Genomic DNA, 21,528 nt, shown 5'->3' with positions numbered 1-21,528 from the left:
AAAAAAACTTTGATTATTGGTTCTAAATATCGGTTTTGATATATTTTTGGTTAATTGCCCAGCCCTAGTGTCAACAAAAGTCAGGTGTTTGAGGCTGCTGGTTTCTAACTGGCCACTATAATTACATGTTTGTGGGGAACAGCAAGCGGTCTGCAGTCTCCATCTGAGGCCTCAAGAAACACACACACACACACACACTCACGCTCACGCTCACGCACACGCACACGCACGCACACACACACACACACACACACACACACACACACACACACACACACACACACACACACACACACACACAGGGACACAAAAGCAAGGATGTGCACATCCAAGAAAGATTCTATATGGTCCCAGAAAACGTATAATGTAATCTTTTATATGCCGAAGCACTCTCTTTCCCCTCCCTGAGTATTGATTATGAACTGTAGATGAACCCTGCACCAGATGCCTGTAATATGAGAGGATCTGCATTGGATTTGATTCAGCTACCAGTCCCCCAATGTGACACACACACACACACACACGGAAACACGGATATTGATTGTGCACCGAGAGAGCATTAACAGTAATACACAGGCAGAGCATTATAATGCAGCGTGAAAAGCAAAAGCGGGATGAACTGGCGGGAATACATCCTTCACTCCATGTTACTGACGGCTCCATTTTTACACTGGAGTTATCTACATTAACCCTGGTGTCCCTATTTTGGGCAAATTTAACCAAATAGCAAAAACAGCAGATCTACAAGCTCACTATTTTAGCTATTTGTCACACAATGATATATACGTGACATATATATTATATGGCTTAAATGTATTGTTATGACCCTGGCCTAGGGGGTCCAGGGAACACCAAAAATACAGGGGAGACGCAGTTTACAAAGAAATTGTGTTTATTTAAGTAATCAAAAGGAACAAATCGATCATAAATGAACAGATGAGGTGTGGAAATCAGTAAAGTCAGTAGTGTAATGCGTGTATGCATGAGTGGATTGTGTAGTGTGTGCGCGAGTGTTGAATGTGTGAACATAAGGTGGAAACAAGGAGGTGTAGGTTGGGTGAGGAGCTAAAGCAAATGAACTGAAGGAGAGAAAGAGGACTGGGGAGGCAGGCTTTTATAGGGCGTGGACACCCGGGCCCAGGTGCACGCCAATTTGGCTGATTGCCAACATCTCACTGCTCCCCAAGTCCTATTGGAACCAATGAGAAACAGGAATGAATACAAAGCAACTTTAAACCATAACCATATAACCTAAGAGTGACATCACATTATCTTACTATACAGGGAACCGTCACAGTATATACACGGTTCCGGATGTTGTTGTGTACGTCTTGATTTTGTCAGCGTTATGTGGCACAGTGTAAACAGAGGGCTTTTATAGATTGTCTTGGATTGGCTCACAGATATGATTTAAATGTCACATTCACATTTTACTGCCCCTTAATGCTCAAGAAAGGTCAGACAAATACAGCAGACACAAATACACGCACCCAACCACACACACACACACTCTCTCTCTCTCGCTCTCTCTCTCTCTCTCTCTCTCTCTCTCTCTCTCTCTCTCTCTCTCTCTCTCTCTCTCTCTCTCTCTCTCTCTCACACACACACAGAAGCGTGCACGCGTCCGCAAACACACACACACACACACACACACACACACACACACACACACACACACACACACACACACACACACACACACACACACACACACACACACACACACACACACACACACACACACACACACAACCAAGTTATACGCAGGCAAATCTAATAGACAGGGTCGAGAAGTATGATTGGACCACACCCAGATGTACTGATGCACCGTGCAGTAGCAGAGATGACGGGTGGGGTAGCAAGGAAACAAGAGAGAAGACAGACACACTGGAGATGAGGCATGCAACCTTCATACAGTCATATGATATGTCCTGAGAGAATGAACAAGGGGGGCAGACAGACAGACAGAGAGAAACACACAGTGATACAGCACCCAGAGAGGGATAGAAAGCAAGAGAGAGTGAGTGAGAGAGTGAGTGAGAGAGAGAGAGAGAGAGAGAGAGAGAACCAGCTACATGATTTCTTTCATTTTGTCCATCATTACTTGCATTATATAAACAGCACTGTCCACTTCCACAGAAAGGTAAGGCTGTAGAGAGCAGATCCCACAACAACAACTGCTTCCATCTTGTCTTTTGGGTAGTATGTTACAGTACGTCACAGCATTCACTGTCCTCTGTCAGAGTAAACTGGAAGGACTGAGAGTAAGCACTGATTTATTGCATAAAGCTCCATAACATTTTAAGGACCAAATCAGACTTAATTACGGTGGGGCTTATATGGTAAACCTACAGTAGGAAAACAGATGAATAAACACACACACACACACACACACACACACACACACACACACACACACACACACACACACACACACACACACACACGCACACATGCATGTACTGTATGTTGCACGCACATACATGCAGGCACGCACGCACGCACGCACACGCACACGCACACGCGCACGCACACGCGCACGCACGCACGCACGCACGCACGCACGCGCGCGCGCACGCACGCGCACGCCGACACACGCACGCACGCACGCACGCACGCACACACACACACACACACACACACACACACACACACACACACACACACACACACACACACACACACCAACGAAACATACATACTATAAATAATTATTTAAGCATGTTTATATACAGTAGTCATACTGTATCATCATCACAACCAGTTAAACAGCATCAGCGATGGAAGTGTACTGTATAGTCCTCCCCTGGCAAGCCCTGCTATTGAAACCAGGACACGCTGCTTCTCTATGAGAGAGGAGGCTTAGCATGATCTCTGCTGCCTCTGAAAAAGCTGTCATACTAAATTATGGCCTCCCCTTTATCTCTTTGAAGTCCTAGCCTAGTCCCTCGGGAGAGCATGACGTCAGCCTGGCCTTTCCTGTTAATTAGATGAGACTGAAGTCTACGGCTCACCAGAAAAGAAACACTACTCACAATAACCACAATTCTATTTCTATTATATTTCTATTACCATACTGTCTGTCTGTCTGTCTGTCTGTCTGTCTGTCTGTCTGTCTGTCTGTCTGTCTGTCTGTGTGCGTGTCAGGAGCGACAGTAACCTGCTGGACTGATAAGCGCCAATTCCACCAAATTTCTTGTGCACACTGCCAGTATGCCACAAAGGTACCTCCGATGATATTTGTTTTATCAATATGAATGGCACAATTTCTGTCTACTCACTCTGCGTGTCATTGGTGGGCTATGGACAGTTTTACGAACTTGAAACCTGAAATATTAATGTTCTTACATCAATAAAAAAATGGAATCTTGTTTGAACTTACCAACTTACCTAACCGATGGTTTTACTGGTAGGCAGGATTCTGAACTGTCCCCAGCCCTCCTCTGAGACACAGACCGAATAGACAGAAATGGTACCATCTTATAATCGGCATCAGCGAGGACCAATTATATGAAGATTGATATATACAGTAGGTTGAAAATGGTTAAAGTGCTCCTTTAACTTATTTATAATGGAAGTCAATGGGGCTCTGATAAGTAGTGAAAATAGCTGATCTAAAAGCTCAGTGTGATTTTTACATGTTACAAAGGGGCGGGGGGCACCATGGCTATTTGGGGGTCCTTGGCATGGACACGTTTGGGAACCCCTGATCTACAAATGACTTGTAGTCAAGCTAGTAAACACGCAAAGACACTGGTAATCCTCTTTCTGCTCATCATTTGAGTTGCCACATTGATAACAAAGGTACTGTTGAATACACAGCTACCCCACAGGTTTGTTTGTATCCCATTAGTTCAATGCTCAAATGCTACAATGTAAAGACCTGGTCAGGATATCTTTCAGCCCTGGCCGATGTGTTAAAGCATAAACTGCTTGCACCTCCGAGTTGAATGTATAATGAATAATGAAGTGCATGACCTAAAATTCACTGCAGCACACAGACATGTCAGCAAAGCTGTGATGCTGTCAATGACAGAAAGAGAGAGGAAGCGAGGGGGTGACTTCAACAGAGACAACATAGTTTATGACTCACAGATGTAGAAGAAACATTAACAGTTCAATATTCAACCAAAGTCCATTCAGCTGCTTAAACACTGTGAAAGCATTTGTGTGTGAATGTGTCTATTTGTGTGTTTTAGGAACACCACAGTAAAAACTAAAGTGTTTCTGTGACATGATGATAGCTCAGACATGATAGACATGATATTGAGGAAGTGTGGGATGGGAGAGAGAGTGAAGGCACAAGTAAGAGATACAGTCCATAATTATGGTACTACAGTACATAGTTAAATTAACGCAGGATGTCCCCAATTTTCCCTGTGTATTTATATCAAGCTGATTTGACTAGTTTCGGAGAAGTCCATTGATCTTCAATCATGTCTCCTCAATCTATCCCTCTTCCTCTATACTAACGGGAAACACAGTTATGCAGCCATAATGAATAATTAACATCTAAGTGTCTCCAACCGCCCCCAGTCCAAAAACACCTGACCTTTGGAGCCTGATTTGCTAAGGCTGTATGTCAATTATCCTCCTCTCTCAAAATACCAAATAATAGTAAATGGTGCATTTCTCCAAAGTGCTTTATAATGTGCATTATAGGGATGGGACGTGATGTAAAAACGCTCACATTAAACGTATCGCGGAGATTGTCCTCCATCATACACTAGGATGAATTAGCTTTTGTTGAGCTGCACATTCAGTACAACTTCCACAAATAGCTGATCTACAAGCTCACAACGTGTTGCAACGCAACGCGTTGTGAGCTAGTAGATCGGCTATTTTTGGCGAACGTTCGCCGCATTCACCAATTCACACACCAACGGTGGAGGAAACCATGCAAGGAACAACCTGCTTGTTGGTAGCTGTTATGGGTTAAGAGTCTTGCTCAAGGACACTTCTACACTGTAAATTCCTCACAGTGTTAATTTAACTCTGAGACAGTACAAATGGAACCAAAAGGACCCTGTAAGGCTCCATTCTGCTCCATTTGTACTATTTTAGAGTTACAGACCCCCTGTCAGGGATCCATTTGGACCCCTGGTGGTCCCTGCACCTGACGTTGAGAAACATGCAGAGCTGTAGATAACATGGTTCAGATTCAAACAGTCTATACTAGCAGCCAAAGTGGGACTATGCAGGTGCTGCTGTCACATGCTTCTTACACCAAACTGGGACTTTACAACAAATATTAGGACGCCAGGGTGACCAAGAGTGACTGTACAAATTGTGAAATGTCACATTTTCATCTGCACCCAAATATAACCATGCTGACATTCCATGTACCCTGGATTCAGGACAGGAGTTCTGTTACTTTCTCCCTAACCCTATCACCATTACACAGTATGGAAACTTATATGAGACCCATAGATAATATCACATTGCTGTTGCGTCTCTATTGCATAAGAAGAGGGTGGTGAGGTGTCTCTTTAGAATGTGGAACACCTGCTGTGGGTGTATTTAACAAAGGGGAGGGTGATAATTAATGGTTCTCTGGGAAGGCAGTGTGAGGCCATTTGTAAAGTTAAGTCCTGTTCAACCTTTATGGTTCCAGCTATTTTCACTTGTTGTAACCAAATTACACGTAGCCTGTAGGGCTAGTGTAGTTAGTAAAGGCCTAATGAGTGACCTTGGCTCTTCATCAGATCAAAACAACAGCCAGGCAAAGACCTTATCACAAGGGAAGTAGGGGTGGAACATTTACTGCAGCAAAACATTACTGCAACATTGCACGAGGAAGCATAAAATAGGGCTTAAGTGGTTGATCCGACAAATCAATGTAGTTGATTATTAAAAAAAAGATTTTTTTCAGCGTCAATTTATGAACGTATATCAATTATTCGATGAATCGAAAAAGTAATCAATAGAATAATGGCTAAGATGAAAATGGATAGTTGCAGCCCTAAAGAGAAGCAACAAGTGAAGCTCAGTCCATTTTGTTGTTTAACAGCGCCGTCTTTAATGATCCAACTGCTTTTAGTGATCCCACAGTAGCTATCACGGACGTCCTTTCTCAACACCTTTCTACAGGAACCATTGTTGGTTAAGGACAACCTTTTAAGTCGTTGACTACAGTCATGGTGTTAGTATGGTTGAGTTGTGGCCACTCAAAGGTTTGTGAATAAGCATTTATATTGAGAAAGTGCTCTAACAGCCATTGTGAATAAAGCTATTGAATACTGTACTGAGTGTACGTGCGTGTCTGTGTCTGTGTCTGTGTGTGTGTGTGTGTGTGTGTGTGTGTGTGTGTGTGTGTGTGTGTTGTGTGTGTGTGTGTGTGTGTGTGTGTGTGTGTGTGTGTGTGTGTGTGTGTGTGTGTGTGTGTGTGTGTGTGCGGGCGGGCGTGTGTGCGTGGTGCACATGTGTGTGTTAAGTGCAGCTAGCAAGCTACCATTATGCCCACAGGAACAACAGCTGGCCCAACATTCAGTGGAAAGCAGCTGTGTGTGTGTGTGTGTGCGTGCGTGTTCGTGTGTGTGTGCGTGTTCGTGTGTGTGTGCGTGTGCGCGTGCGTGTGCGTGTGCGTGTGCGTGTGTGGGTGTGTGTCAGTGCCTATTCAGAAGTAATGTAATGAAGGCCAGGAGTCCATTAGGAGTCCCTTCCTGCCAAATCCCATCACACTCCACCCAACAGAGGAAGAGGAACGTATGGAGATGGTCGGCGGCGACAGACAGACAGACAGACAGACAGACAGACAGACAGACAGACAGACAGACAGACAGACAGACAGACAGACAGACAGACAGACAGACAGACAGACAGACAGACAGACAGACAGACAGACAGACAGACAGACAGACAGACAGACAGACAGACAGACAGAAAGAGAGACGTAAATGTCAAAGCTACAATGAAACCTTAACTCCTGTTACGTCAGGGTCTTAGGGTGAGGGGTGAGGGGGAAGGAGGTGAATAAGGAGGGTGTGTTTGTGTACTTGTGAGGGCCAGCTGTCCCCACAAGTACACTATCATTTGAGAAATAGACATTGTGAGCTAAATCTTCCTGGTCTTCACAAGTTAAATGGATGTTTTAATGTTTAATGACATGTAATGAACCCTAGCATTCCTATTATGGGGTGAACATGTTTAAAATGTTGATGTCCTCACAAGTACATATGTATAGAGCACCGAAGTCCTGACGTCACTGCCGCTAGAGGGCGCTATCCCCCTGGGTCGCGCCGTTATGTTTTGTGTTGAAATCCCCATAGGGGAATCTTAGATCGTGTCGAAAAATAAACACACCATCCCAGATTTTACTCATATGGATATGAAGCATCGACTGAAGGTGGAAATGTACAAATTTACTCAAAGAGTAACACGATAAACGGTAGAAACGAGTCAAACGACCCAAAGACTACATTTCCCATGAATGCGGCTGCTATAGGGACAGTGATTTCAGACCCCGGAAGTGTAGTTTTTAAGACTCTTAAGGCAGAATTAATTACATTTTCTCCATAAACAGGCTGTATCAAATATGAATGAATATATATCATAAACGATGCAGAGCCATCCCGCTGACAGAAACCCTGGATGATTTGTTTATTTTTGGAACACAGTTCTTATATGACGTGATCTAACCCTATGGGGATTTCAACACAAAAAATAGCGCCGCGACCTGTCACTGCCTCTAGACGTCAGACTTCGGTGCTCTATAGCAATACAAACATGTGTGTGTGGGAGAGGCTTAGGAGGCAAGTGGAGCAGGAAACCTATTCGACAACCTACTGTATAAGACTCCTACAGTATAAGACTCCTACTGTATAAGACTTCTACTGTACATGGTGGCAGACAGAGAGTGATAGAAGGCCTGGAGGAGGAATGATGGATGACGAGTTGAAAAGGGGAAGGCGGGAAGGAGACACCTAAGTAGGACGAGGATGTAGTGCAGCGAAGCTGTCGGCTGCTACACAGTAAAATCCTCTGTTTAATTTATCTCAGAAGAGTGTATAAATGGAACCAAAATGACCCGTAAAACACTAAGGATTTTACTGCTTAGGAGGCAGTACGGCATAGCTTGGATAAGAATATCCCAACCACAACTTTTGAAGAACCGGGTCACTTTTGGGTCATGTCAAGTCCATGGTCATGCAAGGTAGTTTGAATATGACAATACGTACTATTCAGCGATAAGACCGTTTTTTTAAATACATTCCACACATATCAACACTATATCAACATAATAATGTAAAACATGACCCTAATCAAAAAATCCAAAACGCATATCTCATAGTTATCATGATCTAATATTAGAAAGAATTTGACTCCAGATAATAGTTTTCAATTCAACGCCTAAGTCACAGATATGGATTGAACCTAAGACACTGATCATATCAAAATTAGCCCTGACTACAGTATATCAGCCTGTGGGAAACGTGGATGATACAGGCAGAGGTGTGTGAGGTCACAGTCTACAGCAACCTCTGAACAGATCAGATAGATGAAAGAACACCGTGACTTATCACCAGCTCCAAGGAGCATGACAAATGGCCACTGACTGACACAAACAAGCCGGCAATGTGCCGTGGCATCGGGTACAGCCATTCCACTGGGAAACAGACACCTTTGTAATTGCTGAAGGCTAATTTCATTTAGTATGAACAACTTTTTTTCAGTTGAAAATACATTTCTGTCATTCGACGATCTAGAGCCTTAAGTCTAGTGCCCTTGTTCTACAAAGAAGAGACAAGAGATTCAGAATGAGAAGTCTATACAGTATATTAAGATAGACATGAACTTTTTCTATAAAAAAATAACCTGATAATGCACAGTAAAATCCTCAGTGTTGATTCATTTGACCCACATGGATCATTTTGATTCATATTATGTAGGGACATTGACCTAAACTCATAGGATCACATAGGGTCAGGTCATGAGACATGACACAGCAGTATGACTGAAGCTGATCTCTGCCTATTCTAAGATGCCTATTCTAAGATACAGTATGCAATGCATACATATTGCAGTGCAAGATGGCAGGTTTGCTTGAGGTCAAGTAAAACTGGCATGGTTATCTCTGCAAGGCCGCCAGAGATTATGTTTCCGCCCCTGTCTGTGTGTCTGTGCGCAGGTTGACCAATCGATCTGAAACTGCACATGGGCACTGACAATTGGCATATGCAGGGACTGACAAAGCAGATTTTTCACTTTCCCCAAATTTAAACTGTTTATTAGCATTTTTCCACGGATTATGGGATTTAGTTGCAGTCGCAGTCCTATGTCTGCACGCACTTGGGGTGTGAGCATACCCGGGTATGGACTAGTTAGTTAGTAGTAGTATACTGTATTAAAAAAAGCTATTTGTATATCCACGGAAGACATCGCAGGAATCATGGATATGAGTTGGTCTTTTTACAAGGCAACTAAATAAGATCAAAGAGTTAGAAGTCTAGTGGAAATGTATGTCCCTCCCTGTTGGATGAGGCCAAGGTTAGGTCAAATACTGTATGTTGTGGAAGCACCTTTGCTCTCATACTTTCAATATCCATGACATTGAACACAAATGCACACAAGCCCACTGTATAACCATTGTTTCTGTGTACTGAAACAAACATAAAAAGACCCTCACCAAGATATGAATGAATCCAAATTCCCTATATAGAAAAGGTGCTCACTAAATCAGTAACAAGCACAAACACACAACTGCTTTGGGAGAGTTGCACTTGGTAATTCAACACAGATTACTGTAAAAGTCTTAACCTTATTTCAGAGTAGCCAAGGATCATGGCTCCACCCAAAATGACAAAGTGTGTGTGGCTGTGTGTGTGTGTGTGTGTGTGTGTGTGTGTGTGTGTGTGTGTGTGTGTGTGTGTGTGTGTGTGTGTGTGTGTGTGTGTGTGTGTGTGTGTGTGTGTGTGTGTGTGTGCGTGTGCGTGTGCGTGCACGTGTGTAGCTCTGCAGTCCATTACTGGAATCTAATTAGCTTGAGAGAGTGCATGTAGACAGGAAACAACCGTAGACCATCCCAAAGGTTCTCTTTCACTGCTTACAGGGACAACCAACTCTCAAAAGCAACACTTGTAACGTGTTACCTACACAACATGTAGGCTACACACTATTAAGCAGCCTATACATTAAAAATGCATGCAATGTTACGCAGTCCTGAAATACATTCTTAATCTGGTAAACATGCATTATGAATTAATAGGGGGGCTCAATAGGTAGGTATACCAACTTGTTTTGCACACTTGTTTTTATTCTAGTGTAATGCTTTTGAATAAACACCACAATACTGTCCCATTATTTCTATTAATCAGTAAATACTTCATGTGTAACATCAATAGACTACTGTACTGCTACTGCTCAAATGTAAATTAGCTTATTGTTTGTGTGGATGGAGGACAGGAGAGGATAGATCTGAATGATGTCAGGTATAATCATGATCTCACTGCACAGTGATTTACAAGCAAACAGTAATAGCCAACCAGGATAAAAGTCAACATGTACATAACATCCTGCCTCTCTCCACCTCTTACATACAAAACACTCGGGAGTAACTGTTGCTCACACACACATTAACATGCATGAGTCACATACATACAGTACACATGTATGAGTATATGCACGTGTTTGTTTTCATGTGTGTGCTGGGTGATGGTATAGGTCTGTGTATGTGTGGGTGTGTGGGTGCGTGCGTGTGCGTGTGTGTGTGTGCGTGTGTGTGTGTGTGTGTGTGTGTGTGTGTGTGTGTGTGTGTGTGTGTGAGTGGTCAAAACACTGCTAATCTACTGGAATAGAGATATGCACATTTCAAACCAGGATCATAATATAAAAGTATTCATTTTATACGATTTCACAAAATAAGGAGATGACCGTTTCCCTTTTCATGTAGAACATGCAACGTCAGCCACTGCCTACCAGTTCAGATAAATGGAACTTTGCTCATGGCAAGTAGCCTATAATGCTCTCTAACAGAAGGTACAACAGAACTTTACATTATGTCGTCTACACAGGTCTGTCTAATAAGGTGCAAACATGCCATCCCTTACTGCAGCCTACAAACGGGGCTACAGCCTACAATGAGCTTGTCAGACAGTCTGGGCCTGGTGTTTATTTTGACGGCAAGAATCATTTCCAAACAGATTTTTAACTGGCAGCCGCATAATAATACATTAATCATTTATTGTCCTAGACTGCCATTGCCTTGATCTAAAGTCTCAATCTGTTAACGAAATATGAAGCACTTAAACTGCCCAAAAGCTCTGTCCGCTGCTTCTTCTATTTTGCAGAGCATCCTATCATGTGGTAACCAGGACAACGCCTCTTATGAGGACAGCGAGAGGGTGCGCAGCAGCAGCATCCATCGGCAGGTGTTTGGGCCACTCGTTCCACGGCTGACTGGTCCTGTCCAATGCAGACAGCAGAGTTGGGCCATAGTCGACACCACCGTTTCCCAAACAGTGGGTCGGGGACCCATTTGTGTTTTCTTTTTCATTTCCTACATTTAGTTTTAATTATTTAAGAAGATTTTTTTCAGCGAAATAATTGGAAACAAATTCAGACATTTTTCAAAAATAATTTCATAAATGAATACCAAGAATCTAAGAAATGTCATCAATTCGAAAACAAATATATAAGAAGTAGTGAAAATAGCCGATATACATGCTCACAGTGCAACGTGTTGTGAGCTTGCAGATCTGCTATTTCCACTAGTTTGGGTCCCGGGCAAATGTCTAATCTCTCTTTTGGGTCTCGAGCTAAACAGTTTGGGAACCACTGGTCTCTAACACACAACAAACAGTACACGATCATCATCAACCCACCTGCCGTATGCGGCTCTGGTGCAGCGGCGGCGGGACACCTCCTTCAGGGGATGTGTTGTTGGAAGAGGCCATCTTCACGTCTCGGTCAGAGGAGCCGCCGCCCCTGCTGAGACTGTCTTCGGGGCTCCTTGACATCCTGTGGCGGAGGAGGAGGAGGAGGAGGAGGAGGCGACGTATACGCTGGTCTTTGGAGGGTCGTCTTGCCCGGACGAGATGGGCTTCTCTCTCTGGGCCTCGCAATCAACAAGGCTCTGGAGCACCCGGGATCATTCTACACAGCGTCAGCCGGCGCTCTGTATTTATGCTAAACGGTGATTCTTCACCACAAAAAAAAAAGCAAAACAAATGCAACGGAGGGATGCTGTCTGTCTCCAGTGTGAGTGGGAGCGCGCGACTCGGTGCGGTTCTCCCCTGAACCTCCGCAGGATCAAGTGCGCTCCTCCTCCTGTTTTCTGTTTAGCTCCCCTCCCACCTTGAAGCTCTGCAGCACTAGTACTAGTCTAGGCTCTGCTGTTCCGAGGTTTGGATAAATGCCTATAGGCTGCAGTGTTGTTGACGGCGAAGTTATGCGTGATAGGATCAAACCAAGATATAGGACTAAACCAAGACAATGATATATTTTTAAGGCCTGGTCAGTGACGCACACATTTTGGATGGGGCTCGGTATTGTCCCCCCCACTGGGTAATGATAATAATACGGATAGCCTACAGTAGATTAAACACACACGAGTAGAGGATTATGCTGACAGAAGATGAGTAGCCTATACCACTGAAATGAAAACAGAACTGCTTCAATCTGATAGCTTCTGCACCAAAATAGAAGTCCACTGGCAATTTTGGAGCAATGTCATTAGTTATTATAATGCCCCAACTTTCCTCCAGAATAATTGTGAAATTCGTTCAAGAAAAAGAGAGAAAAAAGCCCTTTCTTTCCCCTTTTCATGAGTCTTCCCCACCCCCTCCCCAATTCAGTCTTGCGATTTCCCCCCATCATCCCATGTGTATGGTCCCTGTTGGTCTGGGGAGGGTGTAGATAACCTTGTCTCCTTATCTAACCCTAACACATTAAGTTACCAGCTGCTTCTTTTCACCTACAACAGTTTGGAGTTTCACGGGGAGGGTGTCACACATGCAGAGGAATACGCCATCCCTCCCAGGCAGCTCCACTCTCTGCTAAACAGGCAGCGTGACCAACCTGTGGGAGTCACTAGTGCAGTGACTGAGAATGTCCTCCCCTGACACCTTCCCATGCACCCCATATTATAACTCTATGGTGTCCCCATTAGACAGGAATAGCCACAGCATAGACTTTACAAACGTATGGCCCTGCTTTTAAGGCCCAGTCCTGGCATGACCACATGGGGTGTCTTTTGGGGTCCTTGTGAGATGGCAATAGTCACCCCCAAGCATTCACATTGAAACTAAAATGTATTTTATCCACATTTTATCCACTCACCTCTTAAAGGTTCTATGACATTCATTTTTTTATTTTCAATGTTTTATTTGGGGTTTTATGACCTCAATTACACCCAAAAAAACTGAACTTAGAACATTCAGTGGATTTTCTGTGGTCTGGGGTTTTCTGAATAATCAGGCTGAAAAGTAATCTGAGCTTGGCCCTTCGACAGTGAGGTCACTGTCGAATAATCCCGCCCACTCTCCTCCTTGCCCCTCCCCTCCCCTATCCTTTCCTTTGGGGGGGGCGGAGCAGAGGCGATGATTGACAGGCAAAATCCCTCACCAGCGACACCCGCAGGCAAAGATTTCTTTTTTCATTGCAGTTGAAAAGGCTTTAGAAATGTGGGAGAAAAACACCTGCCATTGATCACTGGAATGGAATTTTCACTTAAAACTTTTTGTACACTTTTGAAGGACCAGGACAAAGACTTTGAATGTGGTGTAAAAGTGAATGTCATTAAACCTTTAACCCACCCATCTACATGTGACATGATACAGATATTATAGACACGTGTTCTGGTCCTTCAACATACATTGATGAACCACTTTCAACCTGGCGTCCCTATTTTAGACGTCATTATAGGTAAACATAAAAAAATGCATGTTGTATTTTTTTTTTCATTGCAAAAATAGATCTACAAGCTCACAACACATCCCATCGGGACGTGTTGAGAGCTTGGAGATCTTCCATTATTGCCATTTTTAAGTCACTTTTTTGCCACCCTCAACTTTTTTCTGAAATAGCGCCTCTGACCACAATCGTTGCAGCCACAATAAATGATTGTTCCCTGAGAAAGGTTAATAGCCACCTTTATCCCTCTGTGTATTTGAGATGGCTACAGTGACACATTCATCCCTCACAGAATGAGTTCAAGAGATAATGGTGCTGATGATTTATGACATTCAACACTGCCCTCTATCTTTACTGAGCTGTACAACATGATAGTATACAGTACACCACTGTGCCATGTATGATAAGTAAAAAGGCACAATGTTTCTGTCTTCAAAAGCATGTTTACCGATTACAGAAAACATGCCCCTCAAAATCTGCACGCAAAAACATGAATGCATATTTCAAATAAATGTAATGAAAATGACCCAGTACTCATTGTCTTAATGTACATATAGAGGCATTTTGTAATGCTTTCTACATCGGAACTATACCAAAATAATCTCCAGGTGTAATAATTGAAGATTATAGCAGTGGCATAATGAATTTCTCCAAAGACACAAATTAAAAAGATATGTAAAAATATAAAATTAATACTTTATTAAACATGAAACTTTCACAAACGGGACGGGACGTAACTCTGTTGGTACCAATTTATAACAGCAGCGGCGAGAGCACCAAGAAACATGAAAGTAAAAAAAACAAAAACAACAACACACGTTTGGAAAGAGCTTATGAGAACTACAATTACAATTTACTTCTTGGTACTTTCACTGGGCAGAGAGTTGATCCAAGTTGTCGTGCGAGCGACTGGAGAGATGAGCTTCCAGGATTTCCCCAAACAGGTGCCTTTTCAACAAACTGTATGCCATGGGCAGCAGCTGTCTGATCACCTTGTAGAAGTACTATGGAGAACAGGAGGGGAAAAACTGATTGAATAAGCAGGTAGCATTTTCTTTTCAATATTTGTTTCTGTTAGTTTTTAGGGCTGCAACTGTCCCTTATTTTCTTAATGATTGTTCTATCGAATATTATTTTTTAAATTGTTTTATTTTCATTTAGTAAAATGAGAGCAGAGAATGGGAAAGTAGGACATGCAACACTTGCAACAGGTCCCCAGTTGAAATTGAACGGTGTAAACACTGTAATTATGCAGCGCTCCCCACAAAGAGACTCTACATTAAAGCAGTTTCTTCCCTGTGAGACAGTACTGTCTGTCTTCAGTATGAGAACAATCTGCTGAGACGTGAGTCAACACATTGAGTGCCAGAGGTTTTTTAAAAAAAGGGTACAGGCTGTTTTTAACCATTTTTGCACCTTTTTCAAGTAGTCACAAAAATTTCAGTGATCACCGTCCTCACGGTGATCCCCTCATTACACACACAGGGGTCTCGTAAAATCGGGAGAAAAAAATTAACATTAACAATTAACATTCGGTAATCCGTTCCATAGTTGCAGCCAGTTGAAAATAGTCAAAAATACATAGTAAAAAAGAAAAGTACACAGGAGCCGAGATACAGGCTTTTAAAGTAATAAGGTAACCAGGAAGTGGATGGGAGTCTAAATCTTCGAAAAATGATATCTCCTGATGCTGTGAAGAAAATAAAAGGATTTTCTTTTTTTGAAAATACGTTTTTGGCACTCAATGGTTGGATTATGAAAAACGGCCAGGGCTGTTTTTGGCACTCAATGTGTTAAACCACTTAAACAGGCCTACACTGTATATACTTCATTGACCCCAAGGGTCTGTGTATGGTCCCCTCCTTTTTCCCCTCTACACCAGCTCTCTACGCTGAAAATTGCTGATGTACAAGCTCACAACACGATGCGTTGTGAGCTTGTAGATCACCTACAAGTAAGACGCGCGAACGCTGGAAGCGAACGCAGCTCGAAAATATTGTGTATTTACGGACTTGTAATCCGTGTTATTTCACCGTGATGGAGAGAGAACATTGACAGTGTGTGTGTGAGAGCGTGAGTCACATGGGTGCATGCAGCCAATGAGAGCGTGAACACAGAGACACAGACGGAGACACACACGGAGACACACACAACCCAGGCAGAGTTACATAGTAAGCTCCACTTGCCGCGCCTCCTTCCGCGTTCGCAATTATGACATGCTGAGAAAAGAGATGCTAGGGTTCATGTGAGTAATAGTATAATACATTGTGCATAACTGTATCTGTGCGAGTGTGGTGAGAGAAACGCCATGGGCACAATGCATCTAAACCTCTGAACCTGTGAATGTGTGTGCATTTTTGATTTTTTGACATACGTGGGAGCCGTAGCAGAAGAGGTCTATTCCTAGCTCAAAACCCATGCCATAGTCACACTCGTCATTGGCAAATTGAACAAAAGTTATTATTTCCTGTAGGGGTCCGAAGGCCTTCATCCGCTCCTCATCATTTCGTGCTTCAGCAATGGCCTTGCAGATCCTCTTGAGACCAGCTAGACAAGCAGGGCAAGAAAGGAACATGTTTGAAACTTCAGTAGCTTAATTGTCAGATATTACAGCACATTATAATCTTAAAAAGATTAACTGATGCTATGGCAATTGCGCAGTGCTGTAAATTATGTGTATACAGCTAAAAACATCACATTCTGTCATAGATAGAAAATAGTGACATGCACAAATTTGAACACCTAGCCTGCCGTCATACAATCAATTGCTATACTGGTGACTGAATACGTTATTACAAGCATTCTTCAAAGTGCATGAACATTGCCTGTATTAACCCATTTAGAACTGAGTCCGATTCTAAAAACTTGTTCTAAATCCTACCTATGTTTTCTGAAAACAGAAAAAAAAGAAAAAATTATTATGTTGCTATATCTCGTCTCTGTCAGGTGGAAACCGCATTTGTCCAAAACTGTTACTTTTCAGATCTACAAGCTTGAGATCTGCTATTTTTGATGCTTTTGTGCAACGCTGTAGTGTGATCAAGTAAAACACAAAAAGTTAGAATATGGAGATGGGAGGTTTATGCCCGACAACAGCGAAATATAGCAACTAAAATGACACAGAGGCGTATTTTATATATTTTACAGAGGTTAACGTCATATCATATTTCCTTTCGAAGTAAAACGTTAAAGCAACAGAAACATCCAGAAGAGAATTATACATGAAAAAAGAAAGAACTTATAGCAGAGACACCAAAACGAACACCAGGGTTTAGGTCTCACCATCTGTTTCTGGTATCTCTCGATATCCCACATCATTTTTGTCTACAGGCACAACGATGCCGGCAGCATGGAACGTCTTTGTGTTAACCTGAGGTGTGACACAAGATCCCCAGCTGGTCAGTGTGAACTGGAAGCTACAATTTTATCAAATTGAAATGACATACAGTAAAAAGATGACTCTCAACTGCATCCAACCACTACTTTTTTTCTTTTCTCTGTTGCATCAGAGTGTGAACTGTGGTCCTGAGACAGAATCAAAATAATAATAGTAATTTGAGAACATGTGCCCTTGGCCCACTGATCCACCCAGACAGCCCATATGGTTAAGAAGCATGTCCACGTTCCAAAAGGCAGATGTTTGGTGAACAATGAGCATCTACCATATGGGAGGCCTGGAACGGACATGTTGTTCCATGGTAAAATCTACCTTTTTGTCCCTTTGCTTCATGACTTTGGTCTTTTGCTCTAGACTGAAGCCCAGATCCTCCACCCTGCTTTTTAATTTAGCCTCCAAGCTCCCCAAATCTTCTCCTCCTGTGGTCCTGCCTCTCGCTTTCCTCTTCCTTAACAAGTACAGCCTGTTGGAGATAGAGTACACAAAGACATATTAAGTAAGACGAATGAGACAAAAAGAGCACTTATTACATTGTACAATCATCCTCTGTACTACTTTCATCAGTAGCCCATCTACAAAAGCTGTATCTGAATCCATAAATGTATTTATTTATATAATTTACTCACTGGACTGCAGCAAATATATTGTCTCCCATCTGTGTTATAGTGCAGCCTTTCTTGGCTTCATTTTCACCCACGAATGAAGGAAGAGCGTCTGGAGTGTCTCTGTAGTAACAATGGATTTCAGGAAGAAAACAATTAGAACTCATGCTATACAAAGTCATATCACATAATAAACTCCTCACAAAAAGTTCAGTAATAATTTCAGTCAATTATTTCTCCCCTTCAATAATACCAATTGGTATTGTATTTTATATATTTTTTATCGCTGATTAGTCACCTTTTTAAAAACGTATAACTTGTAAGGATCGTGCAAAGTTGCAGGACCCATGCTCAGGTTGCTCATTCTATGATTGCACAATTCTTAAAAGTTATACCTCGCTATAAAGGTGACTCATCAACGATAAAAAAAACATTCTTGCCAGTCCATTGACTGTTCTATAACCAGTAGTATTATAAATTAGTTAGCTTTGAGTGTTAAAGTAATTACATATATTTAGTGGTTACGGTTTTCTATTTATTTAACTTAGTTTACTTAACTTACTTCAGTTGTAAAGGACACCAATATCAAAGGTGCAAAACATCTGTCCAAAGTCAGAATAATGTAGGTCGAGACATTCATTAGAAAAGAAGATGTTGAATGGGCTGATATAGGATGGGGTGGTGTGCTCAAATTAATTTCATATTATCTAAATATTGACTCAAGCAACATGAAAACTGTCTGGGTGCACATAAAAGCCACAGAAGATGTGAGATGTGTCTCAAGAAATGTTTTAAAGTTAAATTCCCCTTTAATGAAGGTTAGTTCATTTGAGTTCGTCCTTGATAATTTAAACATCTTGGCAAAACAGTCAAGAGTACAGAGTTTTGTTTCCCATACCTATAATAGCCCATGTGATGCTCGGTCTCCACATTGCCCTGTAGTATGGTCTGGAACTCCGGCGGGTCGTAGAAGTACCTCCAGTGCAGGTGGTAGTTGGGCTGAGGGTTCTGGGAGCTTTTGTGAGCTCCTGCCAAAATATCAAATGGACCGACTAACCGCAAACCCAGTGTGTTCATCAGCGCATCTACAGAAACATAACATAACGGTGCATAAGTTACATAGCCTTCTACTTTTCACACTTTTCTTTGGCTGGTAAATCACTGACATGAGTGGAGAGATGAAAACTTTAATATCCTCAAAGAGGCCATTTAGTTTGAATAGATAAAACGGAGTAGATAACAGCTGCGTGCCGTGCACTAGTATCCACATTATGATGAACACTACTTTAGATGGTTGAGTGACAAGAGCATACCCCTGGGGTTATCTGGACAAAGCTCTTTGCAGAATTCCCAGAAATGATAGAGATCCTCTGGCATTTGAAGCTTGTATAGTTGTGCGATCTCGTCGCGTAGGTCCGAATCCACCTCAGCCAAAGATGCTTCTGCAGGTCCATCCAGACAGGGTTTCTTCGACTCCTGAACAACATATGAAGAGTGAAAAGGCTCGATCATTGTGAATTAACTTAGCCACTAAAATCCATATGACCAGTAATGGGTGTTTGCAGGAGACAAGGGGGTGTAAAGGGCTGAGAAAGGTTTAAACTTAGATAGCAAAATACAGATTGACACACTGATCATCAGGTATGGCTTTTAATGGCAAGTTTAAAGAGGGAAAGAAAGTAGCATGGCCTAAATAAGTCTGCAGAAAGTGTCTTGAGTGTTTTGCATTTAAAAATCTTTAATGAATGGCTATTTTGGCCCTGATCAAACTAGAGTTGTTTGAATGTTATGTGTATTTGAGTTATTATAAAAAAGGTCAATGTTGTTCATGTTCTGTACTTACTACCCTGGATTCTTAAGTTTTGTTTGAATTTATGAAACATGCACTGCGTGTGTTTTGCATTTAAAAATGGTTTATTAAACAGCTCACAAAGCATGATGATTTAAGTATTAAAACACTGAAATTGAATATAAATCAGCATGAGTTACTAATTTACTATACTTGTTATTATTCGACAAACGTAACAAATGTGTTTTCGTGAAACCAAGTTGTTAGTACATGTGGACTATCATGGACTTCATGTTGGTTAAAAACAAGCCATAAATACAATGACATGTCATTCACACAAACAAAACAACTCAGTCATTAGTAAATGGCTACTTATGCTTAATGTTGGATATTTTTGTCACAATAAAGCAGTTGGACATTTTCAGGTCCAAATTTACAAAACACGTCGCAACCGCAAGGCGTTGTGGATCGGCTATTTTCGGCGAGCGACACCGTTGTACACCGGGGTGTATATAAGCATTACATATATCTACCCTTATGTTAAATGATACACCAAGGACACATGGTCTTCATAACTACAGTATCCACGCTGTGAGTAAGTAAGTACATTGTGTGACATGTATCTATCATAGATGTATTTTAGCCTGTCTGACTTTTACTTTCATATCTGTGATAGTCTTGGGCTTTACACCCCAATGGTCACTGGACATGCGCGCGGAAAGCCCGTAATTCTCCGTATTTGTACAAACAAAACATATAAAGCACTGACCATGTAGCACCTGATGTTAACTCGACATTCGAAACCAGTGTGCACTGCATTAGTCCGTATTTTTCAATAGATCTGTGTTTTAATCACGTCTGTGTCAGATTCTGTCGGAAGTTCCCTGTATTCCTCAATGGGCGGTAGTGGCGGGGCGCATCCGGTGAAAGCCGGAATTACACTCAATGTAAACAGGAAGTAAACGAGGGGGAAAACGGCGTTCAGGCACAGACGGGATTAAAACACATATCTATTGAAAAATATACGGACTAATACAGTGCACAAAGATTCCGAATGCTGAGTTAACATCCGGGGCTACCTGGTAAGCACCTTATATTTTGCATTTGTACGTGTTCGGAGAAATACGGACTTTACGGGAGGATATTCAGTGACAATTGGGGGGTAAAGCCCAAGACGATCATAGATATGCAAATGTGAAAATCGATAAAAAATACATCCATGATAGTTTTGATGCAAGGCTATTGTGACATCAGTGTGTGTAAGTGTAATAATAGTAAAACAAATGAAAGAACTCGTAACGGTCGGTAGGATCAGACAAGCAGCTGCGGCAGCTGTGTTAACAGTGTTGCTGCCATGTTGTTCTCTTAACCACTCAGCACACAGAAACTGTTACTTCCACAGCGTTCGTTACACATGAGCTTTGCACCAACACAACAGACCGCGAGCGATAAAGCCATACATAAGACGTATATCTGTGTAGAAAGTGGTTTAAAGTAACGTTACCTGGATAGATTTTGATTTTCTTTTCGCGCGCCCTGTCATATTCTTCCTCTTGTCTGTCCGTCACCGTCTTCTTCTGCCGGCCGGAAGAGCATAATGTGTCGCATACACAAGGACATCACTGACCACCGGTGGCTCGAGGTGGTAACTGCAGCCCCTGGCACAGGGGGGTCAAAGCCAAAAATAAATCCCCCCCCCCCCCCCCTTTGTTTTTTGCTGTTACCAGAATCTGTTTTGGGAGATTAGGCCAAAACAAAAAGCATTTTATTTGTATTTATTTATTTTTTGACGCAGCAGGCCGTTTAATCTGAATGGTGTTATGGCTTGTCCAAAAGAAAATTCCAGTGTGTGCATAGGCGGCAAAGCAGTATTCAAATAACCTGATTTAAAA

General features: G+C 42.2%; 2 protein-coding genes across 2 annotated transcripts in view; both read right to left on the bottom strand.

The window, feature by feature from the left end:
- ank2a (ankyrin 2a, neuronal) overlaps positions 1–11,954 on the bottom strand; it is a gene marked incomplete at both ends in the record, with an annotated part of 127,080 nt that extends 115,126 nt beyond the window's left edge. Inside the window, one exon of the mRNA XM_080441730.1 lies at positions 11,820–11,954. Within this exon, the coding sequence (XP_080297856.1) occupies positions 11,820–11,954 (135 nt within the window). The remainder of the gene's footprint in view (positions 1–11,819) is intronic.
- Positions 11,955–14,524: 2,570 nt separating this feature from the next.
- On the bottom strand, positions 14,525–21,216 carry hpf1 (histone PARylation factor 1). Its single transcript, XM_080452902.1, has 8 exons — positions 21,141–21,216; positions 19,161–19,323; positions 18,746–18,932; positions 17,872–17,970; positions 17,558–17,708; positions 17,131–17,218; positions 16,223–16,395; positions 14,525–14,852 (listed from the first exon to the last, which is right to left on the bottom strand). The coding sequence occupies exons 1-8, from the start codon at positions 21,177–21,179 to the stop codon at positions 14,718–14,720; spliced, it is 1,035 nt and encodes a 344-aa protein (XP_080309028.1). The 5' UTR covers positions 21,180–21,216; the 3' UTR covers positions 14,525–14,717.
- Positions 21,217–21,528: the final 312 nt, after the last annotated feature.

Source organism: Gymnoscopelus braueri (genome assembly GCF_963280865.1).
Source record: "Gymnoscopelus braueri genome assembly, chromosome: 2".
NCBI lineage: Eukaryota > Metazoa > Chordata > Actinopteri > Myctophiformes > Myctophidae > Gymnoscopelus > Gymnoscopelus braueri.
This window is presented reverse-complemented; position numbering and strand designations above follow the sequence as displayed.